This window comes from Amaranthus tricolor, chromosome 10 (genome assembly GCF_026212465.1).
Source record: "Amaranthus tricolor cultivar Red isolate AtriRed21 chromosome 10, ASM2621246v1, whole genome shotgun sequence".
In the NCBI taxonomy this organism is placed as follows: domain Eukaryota; kingdom Viridiplantae; phylum Streptophyta; class Magnoliopsida; order Caryophyllales; family Amaranthaceae; genus Amaranthus; species Amaranthus tricolor.
Genome location: NC_080056.1, coordinates 22,526,464 through 22,543,554, shown reverse-complemented (window position 1 = coordinate 22,543,554; position 17,091 = coordinate 22,526,464). Strand labels below are relative to the sequence as shown.

The 17,091-nt window shown below is 35.0% G+C and overlaps 1 protein-coding gene across 7 annotated transcripts in view; it reads right to left on the bottom strand.

Annotated features, from left to right (window-relative positions):
• Positions 1-9,097: 9,097 nt before the first annotated feature.
• Positions 9,098-17,091, bottom strand: part of LOC130825423 (proteasome subunit alpha type-5-like) — a 9,391-nt gene continuing 1,397 nt past the window's right edge. For 5 of the 7 annotated variants that reach the window (XM_057690646.1, XM_057690649.1, XM_057690651.1 and 2 more), the window contains exons 2-10: positions 14,590-14,634; positions 14,419-14,500; positions 14,199-14,279; positions 11,899-12,012; positions 11,681-11,782; positions 11,381-11,439; positions 11,155-11,257; positions 9,529-9,594; positions 9,098-9,441 (exon numbers count right to left, since the gene is read on the bottom strand). In XM_057690646.1, coding sequence (XP_057546629.1) covers positions 9,349-9,441; positions 9,529-9,594; positions 11,155-11,257; positions 11,381-11,439; positions 11,681-11,782; positions 11,899-12,012; positions 14,199-14,279; positions 14,419-14,500; positions 14,590-14,603 — 714 coding nt within the window. In that variant the 5' untranslated portion in view covers positions 14,604-14,634 and the 3' untranslated portion in view covers positions 9,098-9,348. The remainder of the gene's footprint in view (positions 9,442-9,528; positions 9,595-11,154; positions 11,258-11,380; positions 11,440-11,680; positions 11,783-11,898; positions 12,013-14,198; positions 14,280-14,418; positions 14,501-14,589; positions 14,635-17,091) is intronic. The other 2 variants (XM_057690644.1, XM_057690650.1) reach the window with 1 other exon arrangement.

The following is a 17,091-nucleotide window of genomic DNA, read 5'->3' as shown; positions in this document are numbered from 1 at the left end:
TCATAAGTATGGAAGAAAGTTTTGTTGGGAGTCATGTGAAATGTGCAACCCGAATCAAGAATCCAATCATCATTACCTTTGTACTCATGAGTGGCAACAAGCACATCGCCATCATCACTATCATTAACGTAACTAGCATTTGCATTGCTAGTTCCTTCCCTTGCCTCTTCATCAAGCTTTCTCTTAAGCTTCCAACAATCCTTCTTGATGTGGCCCTTAAGCTTGCAATAGTTGCAAGTCTTATTTTTGTTTGGCCTCACGGACTTTGACCTTCCTTTACCCTTATTTCCACTAGTGGAACCTTTCTCTTGTGACCTTCCTCTTACAAACAAACCGTCACTAGCATTGCTTGGTGACTTTTGTGATAATTGAGTATCAATAAGATCCCTTTGAGTCAAGGCATTCTTCACATCATCACAACTCAAATTATCTCTACCATAAAGTAGAGTTTCTCTAAAGTTTTTATAAGAGGGGGGTAAAGAACATAAAAGATAAATAGCCAAGTCTTCATCATCAAGCTTAACATCAATGTTTTGCAAATCCATGACAATGGAGCAAAACTCATCCAAATGAGGTTTCAAAGGTTTACCTTCCTCCAAGCGTAAGTCGTAGAGTCTACTCTTCAAAAGTAGCCTATTGGTAACACTCTTGGCCATGTAGAGTGATTCCAATTTCTCCCACATACTCTTGGTTGTAGTTTCTTTAACAACCTCTCTAAGAACTTCATTGGATAAGCATAATTGGATTGCGGATAACGCCTTTGTGTCTATCTCTTCCCATCTTGATGCGGACATTCCTTCCGGCATCATCTCTATACCACCAATTGCCTTGTGTACACCATTTTGAACCAAAATGGCTCTCATTTTGACTTGCCACAAGCCAAAGTTTACATTCCTGTCAAACTTCTCAATATCGAGCTTCATTGTAGTCATGATTTTCAAGCAATGATTTCTTAAAACACCGCAAAAACACCTTGGCTCTGATACCAATTGAAAAACGATCGCCTAATGCTTTGCGATGATAAGAACAAACAACAATGAACAAAATAAGATTGACAAAGTAACAAACAAGGACACAAAGATTTAAGGAGGTTCACCCAATGATGGCTACGTCCTCCGTGGTGTGTAGTTTATGTTTATATTATATCAAATGAATACAAACAACACTTCAAAATATGAAGAATTACAATTGGGATAGAGATAACAACAATAGGCTATGTGTTTGGCTTAGGGGTTGTGTTTGATGTGTTTCTCATACATGAAGTGTGGGTATGAGAGCCCTATTTATAGTACTAGGTACTTGAAGATGAATGGCTCACATAATTACATAGTTAATATTGAGTAATGAATACTAAGAATTAAGTCTAAGGAGTTGAAAGGTCGAAAACAAGCATCCCATGCACATCAGAGACTTCGCTCGACCGGAACAGAGAGCTCGCTCGGGTCGAGCGGCTCGGTCGAGCGAGAAGCAGCATAATCTGGATCATTCTGTTTGACTGCTCGACTAACCAAAAAAGGACTCGCTCGGTCGAGCGGAGAGCTTGCTCGGTCGAGCAAGTAGGTCGAGCGACCCTTCAGATCTTCTGACAGTAACTTTGTTCGAGCATCACAAATCAACCCTTACATATTCTTCATTAAACCTCATTAACACCCATAATTCTTCATCAATACTCCACACATAATTGCACCCATTTAGTTACCAAATAATCAAGAGTCACACTCATGAATTCATCCCATTAAAGTGCACTCAAGTCACACATTAGTATACTACCATTCATGATCATTAGTATACTACCATTCATAACAATCTCCACCTTGACTTGAGTTCACCCAAGTCACAACAACAATTCACTTCATAATAAAAACATACACACCTCAAAAATGCCCAAGAGGGCACTACCTCAAGCAAGGAGCTAAACCTACCAAGTCAACACATAATTCAAACTTGGTAGTAGGTAATGACTTTGTCATCATGTCGGCCGGATTTTCCGTAGTGTCAATCTTCTTCAATAACACCCTTTTGTGCTCAACTTCATCCCGGATAAAGTTATACTTAATATCGATGTGCTTGGACCTTCTATGAAATGTATTTTGATTTCTAGCCAAATGAATTGCACTTTGACTATCACAATGCACACTTACTTCACACACCTCATTGTATTTTGCCTCTTTGAATGACTCGGCCACGGCTATGTACTCCGCTTCGGTTGTAGAAAGAGCAACCACATCTTGCAAAGATGATTGCCAACTAATCGCCGAACCACCCAAAGTAAACACGAACCCACTTGTGGACTTTCTATTATCTAGATCACCACCATAATCTGAGTCACAAAACCCGGTTAGCTCACTTGAATTTTTCCCATACATGAGACAAACATTTGAAGTATCTTTTAAATACCTCAAAAGCCATTTTAGTGCCTCCCAATGTCCCTTACCCGGATTAGACATATATCTACTCACCAAACTCACCACATGAGCAATGTCGGGCCTAGAACACACCATAGCATACATAACGCTACCAACGGCACTAGTATATGGAATTCTTACCATTTGCTCTTCTTCCTCTTTAGTTTGTGGACTCAAATTCTTGGACAATTTAAAATGAGAAGCAAGAGGAGTAGACACACCTTTAGCATCATCCATGGAGAAACGTTGAACAACTTTCTCTATGTACTTTCTTTGACTGAGGTATAAGACACCCTTAGCCCGATCTCTCAAAATCTCCATCCCAAGAATCTTCTTGGCTTCACCAAGATCTTTCATATCAAACTCACTTGAAAGCAACTCTTTCAAGTTCTCCACCTTAAGCAAAGAGCTACATGCTACTAGCATATCATCAACATATAAGAGCAAATATAGTAAAGAACCATCTTCAAACTTCTTAAGATACACACAGCTATCGTAAGAACTTCTAATAAAATCATGTGAAATCATAAAGGAATCAAACCTTTTGTACCATTGCCTTGGAGATTGCTTCAACCCATACAATGACCTCTTCAATCTACACACATGATTCTCCTTATCGGCTACCTCAAAACCTTCCGGTTGCTTCATGAATATTTCTTCTTCAAGCTCACCGTGAAGAAAAGCCGTCTTTACATCCAATTGATGTAACTCCAAATCCTCCATCGCCACCAAAGCAAGCAATGCTCTAATAGAAGAGTGCTTCACGACCGGAGAGAAAACTTCGTGAAAATCAATACCCTCAATTTGAGAATATCCCTTAGCAACAACCCTTGCTTTGTAGATAGGAGGAATATCACTTGAAGGACCCTCCTTCCTCTTGAATATCCACTTGCACCCCACAATCTTCTTTTTCTTTGGTGCAACAACGATATCCCAAGTTCCATTCTTCGCAAGAGACTCCATCTCTTGTTTCATAGCAATCAACCACTTGCTTGAGTCATTTGAGACCATAGCCTCCTTGTACGTACTTGGTTCATTTAACCCTTCGACTTCACTAGCAATGTTGAGAGCATAAGCAACAAAGTCACACTCTTCAATATACCTCCTTGGAGCCACGATCTTCCTTCTTTGCCTAGTTGTGGACAAAGGAGGAGACCTTTGTTGAACATCATTGTCTTTCTCATCATCAACATTGGAAGATTCAACCTCCACTTGTGCTTCATTACCATCATTATTAAAAGGTACATCAATATTAGATACAAGCATGCTATCTTCATCAAAAACAACATCTCTAGAAACAATAATTTTCTTTGAATCATTACACCATACCCTATACCCCTTTACACCCACTCCATATCCCACAAAAATACCTTTTCTAGCTCTAGGTTCTAACTTACCATCATTTACATGAAAATAAGCTGGACAACCAAAGACCCTAAGACTAGAATAATTTACCGGAGTGTTGTACCACACCTCTTGTGGCGACTTGAACTTCAAGGCGGTATTAGGAGAACGGTTGATCAAATAACATGCCGTAGCTACCGCTTCGGCCCAAAATTGCTTCCCCAAGTTTGCTTGATTAAGCATGCATCTTGCCCTTTCTAACAACGTTTTATTCATCCTCTCCGCAACACCATTTTGTTGAGGACGACCTGCACAAGTTCTATGTCTAACGATACCCTCATTAGAACAATATTTGAGAAATCTACTATCAACAAATTCAAGACCATTGTCAGTTCTCAAGGTCTTGATGCTCCTACCGGCTTTCTTTTCAATCATCTTCTTCCATTCCAAGAAGACATCAAAAACTTCATTTTTATGCTTTATAAAATAACACCAAACTTTTCTAGAGAAATCATCAATAAAGGTCAACATGTAGCTACAACCACTAAGGGAGGGGGTTCGTGAAGGTCCCCACAAATCGGAATGGACATAATCTAAAATCCCCTTAGTGTTGTGGATGGCGGGTTTAAAACTAACTCTCTTGTGTTTCCCATAAACACAATTTTCACAAAAACCAAGGTTCCCAAAATTTTTACCATCAAATAAACCTTGTTTAGAGAGTTCAAACATACCTCTTTCGCTCATGTGACCAAGTCTCAAATGCCATAGTTTGGTGTCACGATCGGACATTGTGCTTGTGGATACATTTGCTGAGCCAAGTATAGTTGAACCTTGAAGAGCATATAAACCCCCATTCAACTTCCCCTTCATCACCACTAGTGAACCCTTAGCTACCTTCATAACTCCACCTTCACATGTGATTCTACATCCGATCTTATCAAGAGTACCTAAAGATAAAAGATTCTTTTTCAAACCCGGGACATACCTTACATCGGTTAAGGTTCTCACGATTCCATCGAACATCTTCACCCTAATGCTCCCAATTCCAACAACCTTACAAGTGGTGTTGTTCCCCATGGTAACATTTCCCCCATCAACACTTTCATAAGTATGGAAGAAAGTTTTGTTGGGAGTCATGTGAAATGTGCAACCCGAATCAAGAATCCAATCATCATTACCTTTGTACTCATGAGTGGCAACAAGCACATCGCCATCATCACTATCATTAACGTAACTAGCATTTGCATTGCTAGTTCCTTCCCTTGCCTCTTCATCAAGCTTTCTCTTAAGCTTCCAACAATCCTTCTTGATGTGGCCCTTAAGCTTGCAATAGTTGCAAGTCTTATTTTTGTTTGGCCTCACGGACTTTGACCTTCCTTTACCCTTATTTCCACTAGTGGAACCTTTCTCTTGTGACCTTCCTCTTACAAACAAACCGTCACTAGCATTGCTTGGTGACTTTTGTGATAATTGAGTATCAATAAGATCCCTTTGAGTCAAGGCATTCTTCACATCATCACAACTCAAATTATCTCTACCATAAAGTAGAGTTTCTCTAAAGTTTTTATAAGAGGGGGGTAAAGAACATAAAAGATAAATAGCCAAGTCTTCATCATCAAGCTTAACATCAATGTTTTGCAAATCCATGACAATGGAGCAAAACTCATCCAAATGAGGTTTCAAAGGTTTACCTTCCTCCAAGCGTAAGTCGTAGAGTCTACTCTTCAAAAGTAGCCTATTGGTAACACTCTTGGCCATGTAGAGTGATTCCAATTTCTCCCACATACTCTTGGTTGTAGTTTCTTTAACAACCTCTCTAAGAACTTCATTGGATAAGCATAATTGGATTGCGGATAACGCCTTTGTGTCTATCTCTTCCCATCTTGATGCGGACATTCCTTCCGGCATCATCTCTATACCACCAATTGCCTTGTGTACACCATTTTGAACCAAAATGGCTCTCATTTTGACTTGCCACAAGCCAAAGTTTACATTCCTGTCAAACTTCTCAATATCGAGCTTCATTGTAGTCATGATTTTCAAGCAATGATTTCTTAAAACACCGCAAAAACACCTTGGCTCTGATACCAATTGAAAAACGATCGCCTAATGCTTTGCGATGATAAGAACAAACAACAATGAACAAAATAAGATTGACAAAGTAACAAACAAGGACACAAAGATTTAAGGAGGTTCACCCAATGATGGCTACGTCCTCCGTGGTGTGTAGTTTATGTTTATATTATATCAAATGAATACAAACAACACTTCAAAATATGAAGAATTACAATTGGGATAGAGATAACAACAATAGGCTATGTGTTTGGCTTAGGGGTTGTGTTTGATGTGTTTCTCATACATGAAGTGTGGGTATGAGAGCCCTATTTATAGTACTAGGTACTTGAAGATGAATGGCTCACATAATTACATAGTTAATATTGAGTAATGAATACTAAGAATTAAGTCTAAGGAGTTGAAAGGTCGAAAACAAGCATCCCATGCACATCAGAGACTTCGCTCGACCGGAACAGAGAGCTCGCTCGGGTCGAGCGGCTCGGTCGAGCGAGAAGCAGCATAATCTGGAGCATTCTGTCTGACTGCTCGACTAACCAAAAAAGGACTCGCTCGGTCGAGCGGAGCTCGCTCGGTCGAGCGGAGAGCTTGCTCGGTCGAGCGAGTAGGTCGAGCGACCCTTCAGATCTTCTGACAGTAACTTTGTTCGAGCATCACAAATCAACCCTTACATATTCTTCATTAAACCTCATTAACACCCATAATTCTTCATCAATACTCCACACATAATTGCACCCATTTAGTTACCAAATAATCAAGAGTCACACTCATGAATTCATCCCATTAAAGTGCACTCAAGTCACACATTAGTATACTACCATTCATGATCATTAGTATACTACCATTCATAACATACTTAGACTTAAAAAATTAGGAATATGTGCAAAATTACATATCAAGTAACCTTTAGAAGGCTTTCCAAGCCGCTAACATGCATAAATTAGGTTAAAAACTTTACATGCAACACTAATTAGTAATCATTATAGTTTTAAAATGGTTAACCTTGAAACAATGACACATGTGCAATATTACTTGTTAAGTAGTCTTTTTAATAGTTTTTCAAACCACCCACTTGCATAAACTAGGTCAAGCTTTATTTGTTTGACATGAAATTTGACATGCTATATTGATTTGTAACTATTATAGTCTTGAAATAGTTAGACATTAAAAAATAGACATATGTGCGAAATTACATGTCAAGTAGACTTTTTTAGTGCTTTTTAGTCACTAACTTGCATAAACTACATCAAATTTGATTTGTTTAATATGAAACTTAGCATACAACACTAATTAGTAAATATTACTCCCTATGTCCTTCTCATTTTGCACGTAGGGTGAAATTTAGTGAAAAGAGAAATTGAATTGGAGAATGAGACAATAAACAAGTTGAAGATAGAAATGAGTGGTTAGCCTAAAGCCACTAACTTGTATAAGCTAGGTATACTTGATTTGTTTGAGATAATACTTGAAATGCAACACTAATAAGTAACAATTGTTGTTTTCAAATAGTTGGGCTTCAAAGGATAGGCATATGTACGAAATTTCATGTATAGTAGCCTTTTAAGTGTTATTTAAGCTATTAATTTTCTTAAAATAGGTAAAACTAGTTTGTTTGATATGAAATTTGGCATTCAATACTAATTAGTAACCATTATAGTTTTAACATAGTTAGGCTAGAAAAAATAGGCATATTTGTCAAATTACATGTCAAGTAGTCTTTTAACGACATTTTAAGCCACTTACTTGTAAAAACTAAGTCGATTTTGATTTGGTAACTTGGCAAGAAACACTAATTGGTAACCGGTGTAGTTTTGTAATAGTTAATCTTGAAAACATGAGCTTATGTGAGAAATGACATGCCAAGTAACCTTAGTTTTGTAAATTATATTGTAATATCACTTAGTTTTGTATTATATACAGTTATATAGTTTGTATTATACTGTAATATAACTGAATTTAGTAAATTATATTGTAATATAATTTTGTTCTATTATTATTATTATTATTATTATTATTATTATTATTATTATTATTATTATACATTAATTAAAAGTTTTCGATCCTAGATATTTTATTTGGTGATTATTGAGCTACATAATTTAACGGGTTGACGTTATTGACTATGATGTACTGTTATATATATATATATATATATATATATAATAATTGTTATTTAGTACTCCCTCCGTTCTATTTTGATCTTTCACTTTGGGTGTTTCACAAATATTAAGGAAGATAGAATCTTTAGGTTGTAGTGGGTATTATTTTAATTAAATAGTAATGTGAAGTAATGATTGTATTGGAAGTATGAGGTTGTAGTGAGTATTATTTTAATTAAATAGCAGTGTAAAGTAATGATTGTATTGAAAGTATGAGAGAGAAAATAATTATAAATAAAAAAAGGGGTACATTAAAAGAAATGGGAGGGGGGGGTTTAGGGGTAAAAGTGGGATAAAAACTTTCTAAAAATAGAAAGTATTCTAAAGTGGAAGAACTTTTGAAACTACCCGTTATAGTAATGTGCAAGATCAAAAAAGAACGGAGAAAGTAATATTTTAATTATTTAAAAAAACAAAAAAGAAGGCTATATGCTACAGTTTTATGAAACCGCAGCTATAGTCCCCACAAAATCACAGCTTTTAGTCCATGTTTAATTCTGATTTAAATCGAAGTAAAAAATAAATGATACATGCACTTATTCAAGTGCTTGAGGTCAAAAACAAAGCATAAAGAATGAAACAATGCAACATGTAAGATTTTTTCTACGAGTCTTATTAAAAGCTCAACTCCTCTAACAAACGATTACTCAATTGTAAAAGTCTGAGGTCATCAATCTAGAATTTTAGCACTTACAAGCACGCTAAGCCAATCCCCGTTGGACCATATTTGCAGGCTGCCTCAGGTTCTCATGACAAGAACACATACTCTCACTCGACGACGTAAAGAATGCCACCACAATTAACTGGTACTTTTTGTCTTGGTCTTGCCCGCATTGTACCCATCATAGATGGACTAACACTTTCAACCCCACCCAAAAAGCTCAAATGACCGAAACAATACTGTAGGAGTTCCCTTTATGCTACTTGACTCAAATTTATTTTTTAACAAATATGAAAAAATCAAATTTGGATTTCAAATCCCCCATTGTTAAAAATGTAGTTAAAGATGAAATTTTGAGAATGCCATGTCATTTTCAAATTCGTCATTAATGATTTTATAAATAAAATCTATAATTTGAAATGAAAAACTTGTTAACAAACATAACCTTACATATCTTTTGTAAATTAATACTTCTTTATTTATATTTCAAGAGTATATTCAAAAACCAATAGTTACACGAATACTTCAAAATTTTGAAAAGTAAAGTATCACTAATAAATAAATGCCATATGTAGTTTATATTGAAATTGGAAAGGAACACAAAGTGGAGTATATTCAAAAACAAACTGAAGAAGTTGCTTGCAGAGAGAGAGTAGCAAAGCGGCAGACATTAATTTGAGGAGCCACTACAGTTTTAACAGCGTGCTTACAAGCGACTAATGACAGCCTCTACTTCGGCTGGAGAATACAAGTGGTATGTTGGGGAAACCTTTGCAATGTCAACGTTGTTTGGAGTTACCTAACAAGTAAAACAGGAGACTATTCATTAGATGCACATGCACTTAAGCTAACCACTCAACAATCACATTTTTTTGTTAGGGCCTACCTTTTCTTCCATAACCTGTTTTAATATGGATAGTGCCATGGTCTCAGCTTCTTGGAAACTTAAGTCCTACAACAGAAAAGAGTCGGTGTTAATGAGTAGCATCGCTTTATAATATTCTCAGGATATGGGTTCGACGAGGACTTGTCCCGTTTTTACAAATGTAGACATTCTTATCCGATCTCCCTGCTCTATTCCATTTAGCATCTTCTATTAAGTGTAAGTAAAGCCAAGGTATTCATGAGCAAGAAACTAATAAGATTACTTTGCAAAGGAGAGAGTGATTTTTGACTTTTGGCCTTGATACCCCCTTATGTCAAGAGTGATTTCATATGCAGGTCTCCTAAGAGAAGCTGCATACTTTGCGCAAAGGAACTAGTGCTTACATATTTTGAAATCCATCTAAGATATAATCCTTGTTTATTCCCATGCATAATTATATAAAAGCTGAATAGGAAGAAGATTCAAGGTCAACCTCTCTTCCGGATTTGTACTCTGTTTTAAGTTTAATGGTCTATCAAATCCTCTTCCAAACTCAAAATAGATCTGCAACCCTCTCTTGCATAAAAAAATTCAACGTCTGATGAAACAATGCGACTTACGAATGCTAATAAAAGTAAAGGTGTTCCACAGTGTGCCTCATCTGCATCAATAGGACTCCCAACAATAATCTACTTCCAGTAAAATTCAGTAACTTTGTAGTACTCATTGCCACTAAAATCACAATTATGATCTACATTATACAATTTTTATGATCCAAAAACAAGCAAGCGATTCGAATCGTAGGTAAAATCGTAAATTGGTAGAATCTTACGATTCTAATTAAAATATAATTTGTAAAGGTAGAATCATAACACGATTCTACAATGCTACGATTTAACGATCCGATTCTATAATTTATTTTATTTTTTATTAATTTTTCTTATGTGTTATCTTTCATCGATATGAAGATTTAAACTAATTATTAAATATTTTTTCATTGCATTCTTAAAAATGAAGTAAAAACTTTAATTCATTTAACTTTTGAGATAAATAATTATGACTAGATAGCAAATTTAAGTTTATTGTATACGATTCGATTCTAGCGATTTGATTCTACATCTCTGAATAATTCCAAGTAGAAATCCAATTTTAACAACTTTGGTAGTACTTACTCCCATGTAATCTCACATAACTAAATTAGTTGCAATAAGTTAACTAATTAAAACAATCTTCACACTTTGAATCACACGTAAACTTTTCACACTAAGAGCAAGGCTAAACCTTATGAGTAGTGAGTTGAGTTATAAGTGTCAGTAATCATAGTAGTGCCCATCATGGAAGGAAAATATTAGAAAGTTGACATAATTGTCAGAAATAAAAGACAGTTTTCAAAAGGGAAGTCTTCTGTCACACTACATGTAATGACTTCCATCTTTTGTTTCACCATATAGTTGATTCAGTGTATTATAATGATCTCATTAAAGCACAAAAAGATGCTCTCATGTACTAACTTCTTCGACAATGCCACTTCCCATCAATAAATTAGGAAATTGATGTCACAATGTGTTTTAAGTTACAAAAATCCCAGCTACCAAGATGACCAAATCTTACATTCTTACTTCAATACATACTAGAGAAGAAAAGTACCTTTCTGTATTGCTCCTGCAAGGAGCTATCTGCACCTTCAGAACCAGAACCAATTGCCTTTGCACTGCACTGCCAAAACGTACCAGATGGATCTGTGTAATATCTACATAATAATAACAGAAAAAAGTAAACGTCTAGCATAGAATGAGGCACAGAGCTTTGTAGAAATAGTATTCAAAGAAAAAACTATAAGAACCAATCAAATTCCAGAGGAATTTATGCTTACAGGCTCGGGCCATTTTCATCATGACCTGCGATGAGAAGAGATACACCAAAAGGGCGAGACTGCACAAACACAACTACATCAACAACAGATTTTATATAGTTGTAAATTTGTAATACAACACTTGAACAGCTTGAAAACCTAGATAATGCATATCACTAAGAGTGAGAACAAGCCTCCACCAGAAAAATTATGTGACAATCAAACTTCAGATAGATTCTCCAATAATTTACTGGAATAGAATACCCCATACCTAACCATAACCAGACAACTACGTCATTTTGAAAGAAAAACACTACTTACCATTGACTCTTCATCTCCTTCTCCAAAACGAAGTGCTAGATCACATAGAGCTTGAGTAGTTGACTCAACAGTCATTGGTTCACCATAAGAGAACCTATGATTCTGTTCCAAATTGTGTTGCAATCACGAACCAAAATAACAAAAAAAGAACACCAAAAAGGGAACAATTAGTCACCATACCACATGGCCATCATTGTAAAATGATGACTAATAAGTACCTGAGTCTCCATTCGTGCATGCTCAACTAGTGTGCGGGCATCGGCAATCAATCCACTCATTGCACAGCCTATATGCTCATCAATTTCCATGATTTTCTCAACACTACTAGGCTCCTGATAAAATTCAGAAGAATTGAAGCCTTGGAATTATCTTTGTCAACTAGATAAAAATAATGAATAACAATAAAGTATAAAGGGTGCAATCATGATTCCTGGCCATCAAACATGATGTGTATGCCCCTTTCTCTGAAAATTGTGCTAGGCACAGGGCACAAAAGCACGATAAAAGATGCTATATATGGTCTCGGTGTAGCTCAAAAGATGCATAGGACATGCACAAGGTGAAATGAGAGGCATTAGGTGCACAAGGCATGCTTGGGCCAAAGCACAAGATTCAAAAAATTCAAAAGGTTACACAGGTTTTGGCATGAACAATTTATAACTAAGGTATACCCAAAAATTTTGATGATCGTAGGCATCAATAAGGCATTGTTCTAATTCCATGTCAAAAACAATTTTTTAGGGAACAAACCTCATATTCTTTATTTTGAACATGTGTATGAATGTTAAGAAAGTACTCTCGTCCAAGTAAAAAAATAAATGTTCCACTAAAAAACAATATGCCAAAATGTAAGGTTGCTCCAACATTTAGAACACAAAAACAAGGTTGCTCCAACATTCAGAACACAAAAAGGTGCCTTTTCTTCAAGAGATGACAACTAAAACTAGAAAGCAAGCCAACTTCAGAGCACAAGCAATTAACAAAAACTATTTATGAGCTATTAGGGAAGTACGGACACCAGAGCCCTAGGCACACAAAGAAACACTCTATCCACCAAATAAAACCAATAAAACCAACAAAACATCAAATTATCATGTCCATTTTAAGAGGGGGGTAACAACTAACAATAGCTTATGTTATTGCTCACAATCCGTACTAGGGAAGAGGTTTTTACAATGTTGACCAATTTCTTCAAAATTTAAAATATTGGCAACATATGATATGATATAAAATGAGCACTACATTGACTCGAAACAAAAACGAAACGAAATATTCGTTTGCGTAGAGAGCTACTTCCAGCCTACACAAACAAGGTAATGCTCAATTATATGGAAATTATTAAACCTCGCAGCCTCATTCGATAAGGGTACGGTTTGCCATTTTCTATTCCTCCTCAGACCTTGATCATAGCTTATATGAGCGGGATACACTAAGTATGATGATGATAATGATGATGATATATAGACTTGTCTCTTTCCGCTTAAAAGTACATTGGTAACACTTTAACTCGGATAAATCATATCACATAAGTCAAAATACCATGAGTAACTAGCTCTTAAAGGTTCCTAAGTTTCATGGTTAAAACACCTAATTCATCATTGCATCGCTACTACAAGCTAGAAGATTACCCCCTTCTTTCTCGATACAAACAAAAAAAATTGGATTTTTCGAGTTCGACAAGATAGTAATCTTTGAGCAATATGTTCTACAAAAGACAACCCATCTTTCTCCATGTCAATAAATGAGGGTGGAGTGGTTTTCAGCTTGCCAAAACAGTATCTAGTGGTATCATATCAGGCCACATGCTTATATAATTGGGAAAGGGGGCTTTAAATCTATAATAGCTACTTGGTGTCCAAGTGTCCAACACAAATTTGATTGTCCAACTCAACATTGCTTTGTGCCGTGGAATTCAAAAGGCACCTTCCGACACCGAAAAAAAATCATCTCATTCACATATTTGCACCTCAACGAAGTTTGCCGTATCCGGGTGCATAAGCCGGCCCAAATTTAGTGTTTATGTTCAAAAAATAGAGATGTCATACATTGAAGTAGCACGTCATATTTGTGATTGTGACTCATCAATCATGAAACTCTAACTAATTCCCAGCAACTAAAATATACTTCAAACTACATATCGAAGAGTTGATTTTTGTTAAGCTATTAAAAAGTCACATCACCATAATAAATCTTCACATTACCACTCCAATTTTGAAACCAAAACCAGTATTTTTATCCTTGTTATAACCAAGAAATTTTGTTCTAATTGGCCCTTGATCCAAACATCAATAAGATACTCCAAGACCACTAAAATGGCTAAATCCTAAAAAGAATACATTGGTCAGATGAACAAATATTCTACAGAACATTCATAGTAAAAGTAGCATATGGTACTAGATAGCGAACTCATACTCAAAAATATCTTCAGGCTCAACATTTTTGTAAAATAACAAATCTAAAGCCAGTAACGCTAAAAACTCAATATAAGCCATGATTAGTTCAACGGATAGAAGGATACCAACAATGGAGATGTGATACGTTTTTCGACAGCAAGCACAACACCATCCTTGGTCTTTATCCCAATTGCTGTAGAACCGAGCTGCATATAGGCAAGATGAAGAAATAAACAACTTAGTGGTTTCCATATTAGAGTATTAGCCCTCCACAACTTCCTCTCATCCATGCTTCCTCCCCAATCCCATCAAAAGCTAGTATAAGCTACAAAGTGAACAATATACCTTGATAGCCTCAATAGCATACTCAACCTGAAACAATCGGCCTTCAGGTGAGAAGGTATTGACTCCTCTGTCATACTCAGTCCTACAATGAAACCATGCACAAAATATGTTTCAAACAATAAGTAGATTTTACGTGAGAAAAAAGGATTTCTAGATAAGTGATTATCATACCTAGTGAGGAACATCTTGATCACGTGATAGACTGACAATAACTATCTAAAACCACAAGCAAAAGGGTAAAAATCAATAAAATTTACATTGAGACGATTCTAACAAGGTCCCACATAACAATGTTTTAACCTTTTAGATTAACAATATGAAAATTAAGTGACATTCATTAAGAGTGCCAAATTGTCCTAGGGTGCAAATAAAAAAACAAAGGAAGTATATAACTAAAAAAAATAAAGGAATACAAAACATACATTAAAAAATTCTATACCCATAATGTTGGATGTACGCACAACTACATAATATAAAATCCAAAAAGATTTTTCTAAGAGAAATTTTCAATGCAAAATCAACCATAACAAAATCAAAATCAAGATACTATTAACCAAAGCAAAAGTTAATTCAGCAAATAAACATAGAATTATATTAACAAGGACAAGACAAAGCATGATTTGAAAAACGGGTTGCACAACTAAAGATCCTCTTAGCCCCGTACAAGTGAAATTTATAAATTGGAATGTTACAACTCTATAAGGTCCACATATAAGTTAATAGAATAATTGTATTTATTATCCAAAACTGAAAGAAAAAATATTAAACGCCCACAATTTTAATTAACTCAAAACCAAAAAATACAAGTTTAGTCAAATAAACACATAAGCAAAACAATATAAAAAGGAAACAGATTGGAAAAATTAAGAAGTTCATATATATTTATGAGACTTATAATCATACAAAAAGAAAACTCACAAGAAAATTATAAGTTATTATAAGGAATATTAAACAAAATTTAATGAGTTAAAGTCCACTTAAATTCCATGCAAGTGCAATTGTGTACACCATAATTTAATTATTACACTATACATGTTTATAATCAATAAACATTGTATTAAATACAAGCATTATGACTACACTTAGTGGTTTAACTATCGTATCTTTCACACAATAAGTCTGTGTTCAAATCCGCACAAAAGCAAATTCCAATATTTTTTATGGGCCCTGGGCGTTGGCCCAGCTTGCCCCTACCTTGTGCCGATCGTGTTCATGACAAAAATTTCTTTCTTGAAAGTTTTTATTTCAAAAATTCCACTCAAAAAAAACAATAGCTACACAAATTAACTTCATGAAAAGATATAATAATCATTCATCAACCACCATCAAATAAAGAGAGTTGATGTACCAAGTACCACTTTGAAAAGCAATTAAACACCATTGATATTCTAACATAATCAAAAAAAAAAATTTGAAGCAAGATCTAACTCTTCATACACGATACAATCAAATCGCTCCATGTGTTACCCCTAAGAAAAGACTATCAACCATTAATTTATTTTATTTACTCGACTAATCTAATTTTGGTTTATCATTAAGTTTTGTAAAACTTAATTGATTGAACTTCGTCAACTATGACCTATTATATTATCAACTAATCAGACTTGGTAAAATCTCAACCATAATCTATTTTATTTTAATTTCAATGCTCAATTTCATTATAATATTTTGACATAATTTATACCATAAAAAACCAATATAATAATGAGACAATTTTAGTCAAGAGTCAAGACTTATACAATTAATCTTGCGTATTATTATTTTTTAATAAGCCTTACATTCTCTCCATCAAATATATGTATGACATGATTGACAATTAAAAAATAATAATATAATACCTTTAATATGTAATCTATTATATGTATATGCTAGCAAAATATATATATCAAATTGAATAGTATTGAATTTAATGAACCAATAGACTTGAAGGTGCATCCACATTTTTTAACATTGTCAGAGTTTAGAGAAGGATTCTTCTAAGACGAAGTCTAATATCTCTACTACTAACAATGAATATGGAAACTAGAGTCGAAATAAGCACATTAATATATTTATATCAATTTAGAATATACAAATTTGTTTTTAACAAAACAAGAAACCTATTTATCGGTTGAAGTTGAATAGATAGAGTCGAAGGGGGTCAAAGTCCGATAACTAGATTTTTCTAAGATCCGACTCTGATCCATGTTTATTCGGAGTCAAATTATAAAATCAAACTCAGAGTCGAGTTCAGTGTCACATGCTTCACTAATCGGCCTTGCGAATCGCGAATCAAAAAAAAGAATTATGGTCGATTTTAGGCTACTTTTGAACCATTTTGAGCGAATCGAGAATCCAAAAGGCGAACTAACTAGCGAATTATGTTTCACTGGTCGAGTTTGTTTTTCATGGAGTCGAATCAGATCTTATTTCTCGGTTGAGTCATATTGGGGTTAGATTGTAAGCTATATGTCATCTCGACCAAAAGTTTTATAATCTTATGTCTAGTCTACATGAAAATTTTCTCATCCCATGCAGAAATCTAAATAGCCACCCATTTGGTGAACCTTAGAAAAGGATCGAGTGCAAGTGTGCAATAGTTATAAATTACAAAAGCATATATATCTATGGAATGTATTCAAATAAGAGTTAAGATAAACCACAAAATTAAAAGATGGTGTGCAAATATACCAG